The sequence below is a fragment of the Octopus bimaculoides genome, chromosome 11 (assembly GCF_001194135.2).
Source record: "Octopus bimaculoides isolate UCB-OBI-ISO-001 chromosome 11, ASM119413v2, whole genome shotgun sequence".
Classification (NCBI taxonomy): Eukaryota; Metazoa; Mollusca; class Cephalopoda; order Octopoda; family Octopodidae; genus Octopus; species Octopus bimaculoides.
The window spans coordinates 8,408,807-8,421,316 of NC_068991.1; the positions used below are offsets into that span (position 1 = coordinate 8,408,807).

The 12,510-nt window shown below is 32.6% G+C and overlaps 1 protein-coding gene and 1 long non-coding RNA gene across 2 annotated transcripts in view; one reads left to right on the forward strand and one right to left on the reverse strand.

Annotated features, from left to right (window-relative positions):
* Positions 1–6: 6 nt before the first annotated feature.
* LOC128249045 (uncharacterized) lies at positions 7–11,046 on the forward strand. Its single transcript, XR_008265149.1, has 2 exons — positions 7–157; positions 492–11,046. It is a non-coding gene; the product is annotated as an uncharacterized LOC128249045 (long non-coding RNA).
* A 1,224-nt stretch (positions 11,047–12,270) lies between these two features.
* The window catches only part of LOC106880899 (eukaryotic translation initiation factor 3 subunit K-like), a 7,976-nt gene continuing 7,736 nt past the window's right edge, over positions 12,271–12,510 (reverse strand). The window contains exon 8 of the mRNA XM_052971505.1: positions 12,271–12,378. Coding sequence (XP_052827465.1) covers positions 12,314–12,378 — 65 coding nt within the window. The 3' untranslated portion in view covers positions 12,271–12,313. The remainder of the gene's footprint in view (positions 12,379–12,510) is intronic.

Genomic DNA, 12,510 nt, shown 5'->3' on the forward strand with positions numbered 1-12,510 from the left:
TTTTGGGGCAATGGATGGGAATTTAGGGCAGACATATCTTCATGTTCATGTCATGCATAGGAAATAATGGCTTTCACATCTTCCTTTCAACACATCTCAGAATTATGTTGAAGATTATGAAATTAAATTTTTCTTTTTTTTTTCATAATTTATTTTTGTAAGTATTCTTTCTTATTTTCTTAATTTTTCCTTTCTTCCTTCTGTTTTTCTTATCTTTCTGTATTGACATTTATTTCCTTTCTTGAATTATATTACATTGAAGAAGAAAAAAAAACCCTACTGTTTCAGTCTACCAATTTCCTAACACACACACACACACACACACACACATGTACATATACACACACATACACATTTATATATATACACATATATATATGTATGTATATGTTACATACATATATATGAACACACACACACATGGCCACAGCAAGATGGCTGAAATCTGTAAAACAGTACAAAAAAATTTTCTTTTATATTTTTACATTCAGTGGATGGGAGGACCGAACAGATGTTAAGACGAAGCTGTGAAATGAAATATTCATGATAACAGAATTCCATTCCTTGTTCAAAATTATTATTTTTATGTAATTATTCAATTGTTTCCTGATATATTCCATTATTTCAACTTTAAGATATTAAAGCCAACTGTTTTCATTGGATTATCATAGATTATCTTCACCATTTTCATGCTGCTGAGTTTTTGGCAGAATTGTTAGCACACCAGACAACTGGCTTAGCAGCGTTCCTTCCAGCTTTACGTTTTTTTGTGTTCAAATTCTGCTGAGGTCAACTTTGCCTCTCATCCTTTTGGGGGTTGATAAAATAAGTACCAGTTGAGCACTGGGGTCAATGTAATTGACCAGACCCATTTCCCCAAAATTTCAGGCCTTGTGCCTATTGTAGAAATAATTATTTTCACCATTTACTGCTGGTTCAACTTGTTCAATGAGTTATTTTTCAAAGCATGTTTGTAAGTTTTCGTTAACGTATTCTCTTTATTCCTATCATCCTGGTTTACTATTTCTCTTAAGGTACTTTTGGGGATACACAACAGTCAGGAGGATTAAAGTTGTAAGTTACTGTCTGGCTAAGAATGTCATGAATTTAAAATCTCACTTGCTATAACCAGTATATAGTATCGTCATTGTCATCGTCATCATCATCATCATCATCATCATCATCTAATATCTGTCTTCCATGCTGGAATGAGTTGGAAGTTTTGGTGGGAGCAGGCAAGCCAGAGGGCTGCACCAAGCTCCACTGTCTGTTTTGGTATGGTTTCCACAGCTGAATGCCCTTCCTAATGCCAACCATGTTACAGAGGGCACCAAGTGCTTTTTACGTGGCACCAGCACCAGCAAGGTGTCTGCTTTGGTATGGTTTTTACAGCCGGATGCCCTTCCAAACACCAACCACTTTACAGTGTGGACCAGATGTGTCCTCAGATAAAATCAAGTACTCTGCTTACCTCAGTCTGCTCAAATCAGAACAGGTACAACACTCAGTTTAGTTGACTGAATGGCTGGTTGGAGGAAAAGTATCCATTGAAAAGGAAATTCTTCCACAATTCATATGTAAATGACTAAATTTGCAAAGCAATCCTCTCCATAACAATGTAAAAATACATGTACCACCATAGCAATAGTAGTAGTAGTAGCTGCAATAGTAATAGTAGTTGTAATAATGATGATAATAATTGATAATGAAAATGCTAAAACAAAAGCCTCAGTGGTAACAGCAGCAGCAGCAGTAGTAGCAGCAGCAGCAGCAGCAGCAGCAGTAGTAGTAGTAGTAGTAGTAGTAGTAGTAGTAGTAGTAGTAGTAGTAGTAGTAGTAGCAGCAGCAGCAATAATAATCAAAACTGTGGAGAGGTAGAAACAATAGAGTACCATGATAAAATGTCTTATAGTATTTAGTTCTACCTGTTTACATTTTTAGTTCAAATCCCACCACTATCAATTTTGCCTTCTTTCCTTCCAGGGTCAATATTCAGAAACTGGGATTGATGATTAAATTGACTACACTTTTTTTTTGTTCCCTCCCCACATAATTTGTGGCCTTCTGCTGATGTTAGAAATCACCATTATTTTTCATTACTTAAATAACAACGACAACACAAATTGCATCATTTTGAGACAAATATTTGCTGATGACCACATGGTCATCTTTAAATAAACAAAGGCAGACAATAATGCCCTTACACAACAGGAGACATGTTGCAAATCATCTACAATTGGGGGTGGATATTTACTTCCAAATGAAATAAGAGAATCTCTCTCTTAAAAATACTTGTGTAACTATGACAATGTTTAAGAAAAAAAAACAACAACAATTGAATTCTATGATTATAAAAAGAAGCTTTTTAAAAATATATCACAAAGATACATTCCAGAAGATGCAAAACATTAATTGATATAATTTGTTTTTAACTATCGAACTTGAAGTAGATAAAGCTATAAGTATTAACATGTAGAATATTGGGTTGAAAAACTTGTAAGGTTGAAATTATTGGGTTGAAAAACCTCTTGGATAGAAAAACGTCAAAGGCTACCCATGGGACATGAACTCACATCTTCAGTAAATGTGACAGATGTTCTATCATGGGATCAAAGCAATCCTTTAAAATTCTTTATTCATTACAAAAGCTTTGTTCTTATAAATGAGGAATGTGTGTTGTTTACATTGTAAGAATTTAGAATCTTCAAGAGATGTGAGTTCATGAGTTTGTTTTTAACTGTGGAACTCAAAGTAGAGAATCTATAAATAATAGATGTTGGCGCAGCTATGTGCATAGGCAAAGGCACAGCTGCGTGGTAAGAAGTTTGCTTCCCAACCTTCCAACCACATGGTCCTAGATTCAGTCCCATTGTGCAGTACCTTGGGCAAGTGTCTTCCACTATAGCCTCGGGCTGACCAAAGCATTGTGAGTGGATTTGGTAGATGGAAACTGTAAAGAAGCCCATCATATATATATATATATATATATATATTTTGTTGATCTTACCTTCACAGACTGTGTGTGTGTGTATGTGTTTGTCCCCCATAATTTAGCAGTTTGGCAAAAGAGACCAATAGAATAAGTACCAGGCTTTAAAAAATAACCACCCATGGGGTTGATTCATTTTACTAAAACTTCTTCAAGGCAGTGCTCCAGCATGGCCACAGTCAAATGACTGAAACAAGTAAAAGAGTAAAAGAGTATTTCGCATCTCTTGAAGTTGTTAAATTCTTATAACATAGTTGTTAATAGACGTATTTTAATGTACAGAATATGGGTAGTATTATATGTAAGGTCGATACTCAGGTATTTCAAGCAGCTACCTCCATGCCAAGGGTCTACTTGAGAAGAGCTGATCGGTGGCTACACAACCATGAGAGTATCAAACATACGCAACATCAGAAAAATAAATATCATAATACTACATACACAAACAAATACTAAAAGAACATTCGCTTGTCAACGAGAGAGCCTCTATCTGTTGCTTCCTAGAAATGACAGCCAAATCTCCCTCCAATTGTTCACTACCATCTTGTCTTTAAAAAAAAAAAAATGAAAAACACATCGAATAATGTAGTCTTAGTACACTATATTTGAAGAAAAGATGGATGGGATGGGATGGGATGGTCATGGTTGGAATGCCTTTGATCACAGTTTGCTCAAGGGGCTCACCAACTACATCAATAAAACTCTAACAATCACAAACTTACAGAGAGAGTTCAAGAGTGAATGACAAATCACAATGGAAAATAAAATCACTGCACATTCAATTCCTTCTATGTAAGGATAAGTATATATATATATATATATATATATATATATATATATATATATATATATATATATATATATATATATATATATATTCTCTTTTACTCTTTTACTGGTTTCATTTTGGGATCACCACTACTTTATTATCTCCCCTTCTTCCTAGCTCTCCTGTGTGACCCCTCTGCTGGGCAGTTGCCATATATCTCGTTTCATAACTGTTATCTCTGAAGAGCACAGGGTTACATAATTGGACTGTTATCTAAGACTCCATTGAACCCCTGGTGCGAGACCAATTGGTAAGATTGGCCATAATGGATATATAACACTTTACATTTGAATTAATACACACACACACACACTTGGATGGTAATGGATCAAGGTAGAGAGTAAGATTCCTTGATCTCCTGTTAGATTATGTGTGTTTGTATATATGTATATATATACATGTATATATATACATACATACAGAAAGATAGATATTACAAACACACAGTTACATACATACATACCTACATGCATGCATATGTCACATATTTGAATGTAAGCTTGCATGAAATATTATATAATCCATTAGTTAACCAATTTAATTAATTCCTTTTTGTTTATATAAATATATAATTAACTAGTTGAGTGAATGAAATCAGCCTGTGTTTCATGACTCACCTACTACATACACTCTTTCGTAAAAGCTTTCAAAAATATGATTGTGATAACTTGCAGAGCCATTGATGGATGATTGGCTTCAGCCTAAAAGAACTTGAGACTCTATAATTTCTGTTCAGATATCAATAATATTTACTAAGATACCAACAGAGAATGTTTTCTGTTAAGATGCCTAACTGTATTCAAGTGTGAGTATCTCTCTGCAGTTGAACATGCCTACTGTGGTAAAATGGTTGCTGTAGTAATTAGGGATACATGTATGAAGTAAGGCAAACATTCTTTGGTATTTGCAAATATTCAGACAAAGAGAGAAGAAAAAGAGTTAGCCATTTTGATATTTTCAAAATATCCTAAAAAGGATATAGCAAAGCTTACAGCATATAAAGGTTTTGATTTGCACTAAATTATTGAAGTATTGAAACTAGAAAAACTTCTGAGAAAATCTTCTAAAGATTATACCTCTTGGAAGTGTACATATTCTTAGCATAAAACAATATTTGTTGGTAAATACAAAGACAGGGAGAAAAAGAAACAGTATATGGTTACAAATAATGCAAAATACATACATGAATAGAATACATCAGTTCACTTTGGATCAGTTAATAAATTCATAATAAAAATTATTATATCGCATCAGTAACAATAACAATCCCATTACTGCCACCCCTCATTAACATTACAACTAATTATTTGACTGAACTCAATTCACATATTTTCATCATTATTTAATATAAATAAATCATTTGAGGTTTAGTTTGTGAAATGTAATTTATATCTTTTATACAATTTATATTTTCTGGAATGTACAAGTTGAAGCAAATTTGTGCATCATCATTGTTATAAATAATATAAATGTTGTATCCATATCTTAAAAATACGCACATATTTTTCATGATTTTTTTTTATAATGCAGATGTTGTTATCCTTTAAGAGAAAACTAACATCTTTATTAATACGTTTATAATCCTCACTTAAGTATGTGAATGTATAAAATAAGTATTATTGGGATATGTATGTAATGAATTTAGAGGGAAATATGATTTTTTTTTCTCTCTCTACCTCCTAACATGAAATCAATGAAACATTTAATATTTTAAAACTGTGCCTAATTAAGTCACATATCTAAATAAATAAACAAGCCTAAAATTTAATTGTTGTCATTTTTTTAATTATAGTAGCAATTATAAGGTAATTTTAATTACATTTGCAATCGTAAAATAATTTTAAAAGAAAGTTTCGTCAGTTTTCAGCTAAAGAAACATTTAAAATTTTAATTAATACAGGTACAACATTGACTTTTCCAAAACGTTTGGTTACAAAATCATTCCATACTACTGATTTTTCCAAACCAGGTGTGGTCACACTAAATTAAACAAATATTAAAATTTTCTTAAATAATTAAGTGAAATACAAGAAATGAATTTATTAGTGCTGTACTGTGCAAGATACTGTGAAATGCGGCCACCTGGTAAATTAGTCCAGTGGCCATGAGAATTTGAAGTTTCTGTTTGTAACTTATTGCAGATTATGAGAAGTTCTGAACCATTGGGGATTGGAATGTTAGTGTTGTACCTGTAATGAACATTTGTTCATATATAATAATATGAATTCTAAAGTTTTAATCAAATTCAGTTTAATTCAATTCTATTCAAAAATCACTTTACTATTCTAAAAATACTAAAAAAATATAGTTTAAATTTTTACAACAGATATTATGTTGCATTTTTTTGCCAAATATGCTTTTTTGCTTGTCAAATTTCTTAAGAAATATGTATTGCTCCTGCTTTTTTGATTCAATTATGGAAAAATATTAAATGCAACTGTCCTGACAAGTCAAGCAAATGTCTAAATTTTCAGAAGCATTAAATTTAAGAACCAACTAATTCTTTAGAACTATTCAACATTAAGGACTACAGATGAAAAAAAATATGGTAGTGTGATTTTCCAGAATATACAGTTTACAGCAGGTGTACTACTTTTACAGCTTAGACTGGTGAAGTTCAAAGGTCACTTTCAAATTTGTTTAAGTTTACTTTTGGGATATGTGAATATTTTATACAGCAATTATAATAAATTTGACTAAACACTCCTTTTCTTTTTCCATACATAATGTTGTAGAAAAGTTAGTGCATATTAAATACAAGAATGCTCTTTCAATTTTTTTATTAGTCTATTTTTCAAATATCTGTTACTGTATGAGTTTGTTTTTTGTTATTTTTTGTTTATTTAAAAAAAAATTTTTTTTTGTCCTGTGACAAAAGTGTTTGCTCAATGTATATAAGTATAATTATTAATTGCTACATCATTTTAGATGATTAACCTTTTCTGCACACAATAATTTCTTGTACATAGGCCAGTGAGCTGGCAGAAACGTTTGCATGCCAGGCAAAATGCTTAGCGGTATTTCATTTGTCTTTACGTTCTGAGTTCAAATTCTGCCAAGGTCAACTTTGCCTTTCATCCTTTCAGGGTCGATAAATTAAGTGCCAGTTGCGTACTGGTGTCGATCTAAATTTTGGGCCTTGTACCTAGAGTAAAAAAGAATAATTTCTTGTACATACATTAATCTCTTTCTGTACTAGTTTTTAAATGTGTGCATGCATAACTTTGCATGCAGAGGGAACAGTGCATGTCTCCTTGGATTTCATTGCCCATACTTACAGAAGTGCATTATACACAAGTTGCATATTATATGAAAAAAAAAAATGGAAACTATCAGCATTTTCAGCCTCCACCTCCTCTATAAATATCACAAGTTATTGAACAAATATAAATACATAACATAGAATTAGTTTAACATTTTCAGCAGCAATGAATCTGTATAATTTGGTAGTTTTTATCACTTGAACCATTTCTGATATTAAAGTGGTCTGATGATCTGAACTGCTTACAGTTGTTATTTGTTGACCCACTGAAAGCAAATATCTATAACCTTGTTTCTGAAATATCAATTCCAAGTAACTGTTTGTTTAATTTTCAAGTCCAACTGCATCTTTTCCCAATAAATACAAAATCACCTAACTATTGAGGTGTAGATAATTCCAACATCAACATCTTGACGCCACCGGTTGTTTTAAACTCTTCAAAATCTGAAACCTAAATTCTATATTTCCATGATTCCGGTGTTGAAATAATAACAAGATTAAGTACTTGGATATACTAGGCCTTGAGATTTCAAACTTTTAAGAACCAGTAGCAGTATTTTAGTGTTTACAAACCTCATCTTCATACAGGTAGTTCTAACATAATTTGACACATTTTATAACCCATCCAATCATTTAGTTTTGAATTCAACAAATTTTATAAAGCATCCAATTGTTTAGCTCTGAACTTCTATATCTTTATTGCTTTGATGCATTGTACAATTCTGGCATAGGGTTTGATAGATCTATGTAATGTTCAATCCTTCCTGTTTCACCTGATCAGTAAGATACAATACTCTTAGGTCAGTCTTAACTACCATATTTGTCGATGTATAAGATAACATTTTTTTATAGTTTTAAATGTATCCCCAAATTGCCCTGCATCTAACATGGCTGTATTGTAGATGGGAGACTGAGTGTTGTAGGCTATGATGCCAGATGAGCTTGATCTGCTTGGTACAATAACCATTTGAGTCAAGCAAACCGTCTCCAGCACTCTCTGTACAACCTGAGAGGGCCTGTACTCCTCTGCTGTCGTTAAGTAGATTACTGGAACTGTGGCCATCCATGACTAGACTTTGGATGAATACTGGGGTGGTTTCCCATTGTCTTCTCCAAGGGTGTGAGGGTTTGAATTCAGAGACTAGAGAGCCAGAAGAAATACTGTAGAGCATTTCTGCTGATGTGCCAATAATTCTGCCACTCTCCCACCCACAGGGAACAACTTGAAATGAAGTGTTTTGCTCAAGAACACAACACACCACCTTGTCTAGGAAATGAACTCACAATCTGCCAGTCATGAGTGCAACACCCTATCCATTAGGCCATGTACTTTCACAATAATTGTTAGAAATAATAAAATATTGAAAACAATTCAAATTATCACAGTCTATAAAATTGCTTACAATATGTTGGCAGTTATGTGGTGAGCTCACATCATCTCATATCTCTTTCCTTGGCATATATAACCCGCATCTGATAGGCATCTTACATTATTTAATGACTGTGCTATCTTTAAGAAACATTTGATTTGTTTATTATCCGAATGAAAAGACAAAAAGGATGATAACAGAAACACAGCTTTGGTGCACCCCCAGGTGAACGATCACCATAACACGAAACATCAAAGCCAGAAATGGGAGTTTCACATCCTGTCTAGCAATTCTCTTCACTAAAACATAAACAACTATTCAGTTGATCTGAAAGAAGATAAAGCTAAGATATTGTACTTTCATAACATAGTTTATGATAAATATATTGTGATATATACTTTATGCCAGTATCTGTCACAGCATTGTATATACATGCAATGAATCATACTTTTTTTCCCTTACAAAACCACTTTAAAAATGACCTTTATATCCTACTTAATTTTAAGAATACCATAAAATGGGTTTTTGTCCCCGAGAAAGCATTTCATATAGACATAAAATGTTAAAAAGCACAAAATATCAGCACTATGTGTTTATACAAGCTTCCTCAGGACAAATACTGCAGTTTTCTCATCATAATATTAACATCTATTTCCATGCTGGCATGGGTTCAATGGTTTCACAGGAGCTGGTAAGGGCCAAGGACCACACCAGGCTCCATTGTCTGCTTTGGCATGGTTTCTATATCTGGATGCCCTTCCTAACACCAGTGACTTTACAAAGTGTACTGGGTCCTTTTTACATGGCACCAGTGCATTTTATTTTTATTTTTTTTTTGGGTTTTCTTAAAGTACATCCATGTTAAGTATGATATATAGATTGCTATTTGGTATTAATACTGCTTCTATTACTCCTAACTAATGTTTCAATAAGTGTATGATCAAACATACCAAATTTGTTTTTCCACAAAGTATTCTTGTAAAATAAGGTGTGTGTCTTACATGCTGGCAAATACAGTAGTTGTTTGCAGGTCTTCCAAAGTCTGTCTTTGAAATAAATATTTCACTTTTACCAATTACTCATTCAACCATAAATCACATGTTCTTGGGTAAATGTCCGAATCAAGCCATCTCTATGAATATGTCCTTGATATTCAATCTTTATTGTTAAAATTGCATATCCAACAGATAACACGCAATACGATCCACTGCAATTGCTGTAGAACCTCAAAATATTGCTTGAAAGTTATTGGTATTCCATTGAATCTTTTACAAAAGAAATCCATAAAAAAAATTCTGTAATCCTTGAATTAGACATATTTTATTTCAATTTTCTTCTAACAAATATCACAGATATGTAATATTTTGAATTAACTGTAACTGTTTAATGTTTTCATGTCGCAGTCATTCATAAAGCCCAGGATTAAATATTTAGCCAGTAGTTCCTAAGTCTCATCCCTCAGTAAAATGGAGGGGCAAGGTTTGGTAGGGGGTTTAAGTTTAATATATCTGTAGACCTGAACAGGATTCTTTTTGTTTTTTTACACAGTTAAATACTAACACTATATTTTCTGGTTGATGAACACAAGACCATCATGTAACCTCGCATGAAAAGCACTGACCCCAAATCTGTATAACAAAGTGTTAGCTATAAATTATACATATATAAAAACACTTTTAAGATCTCTTCAATACCAAGCCAACCCAATCCCTATGTAAAAGAGAAGTGTAACGTATATATAAGAACTTTTAAATGGAAATTCATAAACCCTTTAATGCATTAAAGGATTTATGAATTTCCATCTAAAAGTTATTATTATTATTATTATTATATTAATCTTATGCTATAGTGGGACCTTCTCATAAAGTTACTCTGGAAGATGGAAACAATAAGCAATGGCCAGAATAAATAGCATGGAAGCTTTTTATGAACACACTCAAAAAACATTTTACACAAAGGATATATATATATATATATTAATAATCTAGAGAAGAACCACCATTGTGCAACTCACACGATGAAGGAGATCAGACACCATCAAGAAAAGCGTACTATACAAAATACTAGTTTTAAAATCTGAAAAACCCAGGGGAAAATTTGTAATACATAAAATCTAAAAAATATTGGACTAAAATATTTTTCATTATACAACTCAATTTGATATTAGTAAATTGTATTTCCTTGTAAGTTCGGATTTCATAATTCCCTAACATTATAATATATATATATATATATATCCACACCCACCCACATATGTGCAGATATTATTCTAAATAGTTAAATTTTGTTTCTTAAAAATTGAAAAGACCTCTGGGGTTTGTTTGTTTGTTTTTTTTTAACTTTTTTCTGCAAATTCTATATTTAGAGCTATCACTTTTGAGGACATTCATCACATTGTAATACCAAGGAGAATGTGTAAAATAAAAATATAAACAATACTCTTTATTTGCCGTTATAAAAATTTTATGTTGTTCTTATTGTTATTCAAGTTTTCAACTCTCACTTCTTTCTTCCTCTGTCATTTAATATGACTACAATCATTGTCAAAATGTACTTCTAAGTAAGATTGTTGAAATAAAACATGGAATTATTTATATATTGTTTGTTCACTAGTTATTATTAAATGTTTTTCTTCCTTTGTTTTTTGTGGAAAATCAGTCATCACCATCTACTGGTGTTTCTCCTATACTGGCATAGGTTGAGTCGATATGAACTGGTGTGCCAGGGATCTACACCGAGTCCTAATGCCTGCTTTAGCATGGTTCCTACAGCTGGATGCCCTTCCTAATGCCATCCACTTCACAGTGTGTACTGGGTGTTTGTGGCCCTAGCACTTGAGGGTTCACCAAGTAACTCACAAGACAAGACTCACACAACTGAGTGGGGTATAGTATTGAGGGACATGAAAATTTGACAGAGGGGTCAGTTTTGAGAGTCCTAAAAGCAGCAAGATGGGAGAGAGAAGCTCAAGTTGCCCTTGATATATCTACATATGGAAAAGAAAAGCAAAAAATAGACAACCTACTTCTACCAACATTTCCCTATGCTAGAAAGACACAGAAGAGTACTGTAAAACTCCAAGGATTCTGAGAGCATACTGGCAAGACCGCAAAACCAATCAAGACATTCTAATGAGAGCCAATACAAGACCAATTAGCGAAATCATCACAGAATGAAGATTAAATCTATCAGGTCACATACTCCAGTTAGCAGAACAACTTCCAAATGGATATTACCAGAGGTAAAAAGAAAGAGAGGAGAACTGAAAATTACACAGCACAGACCATAACTGACATGAGAAGCCAATATCACATGGCCGGATCCAGAGGAAAACCACAGCCAACAGAAACCAACAGCATCAAGTAACTGCTCAATGAACTTGAGACAAAAGTAGTCAAAGCTGGAATGCTTTTGATCATAAATCTACTTACTCAGGGTCAGGTTAAATGATAACTGAAGAAAAACCTGAAAAGACTAGGTCTTTCACTATTGTTTGGTTAAGACTAGCCAAGAATTCAGTCATAAAAAAATTTCTACAATTCTATATTTCTGAGATGAGGGATATATATTATGTATACTGTTTACATTAGTTGGATTGGCATCCTCATCTTGATTGTTGCTTCCACTACATTTCAGTTGTGTACACTCCAGCCTTCTTTAGGTGTCTTGTGGATAAAGGTATTGCTATCAAAAGGGTTGAATTCTAATTCTCAGTATAAACCAATATTTCTTCAGTATAGCAAAATTTCAACCAAATTAAAAAATAAAAACAATTGCATGAAATCAAAGCTTTGAAATTATAACACATACGATAAAGACATCAGATCTGAATAATTTATTCATTTATTTCTTCTCCCAACAAATCATTGAGGGGCCACAGGAGGCACCAGCTGTCCTTTCGAAGCCATTGTCATGATGGCAGCAACATCTACAAGAAAAAAAAAACAAGAAAACAAATCAACAAAATAAAGAATTAGTATTATATTTTTATATTTATTTTCCAGAAATTTAGGATTAAATAACAAAAAAAGTTTTTTAATTCAAAAATATTTTTTTTTTT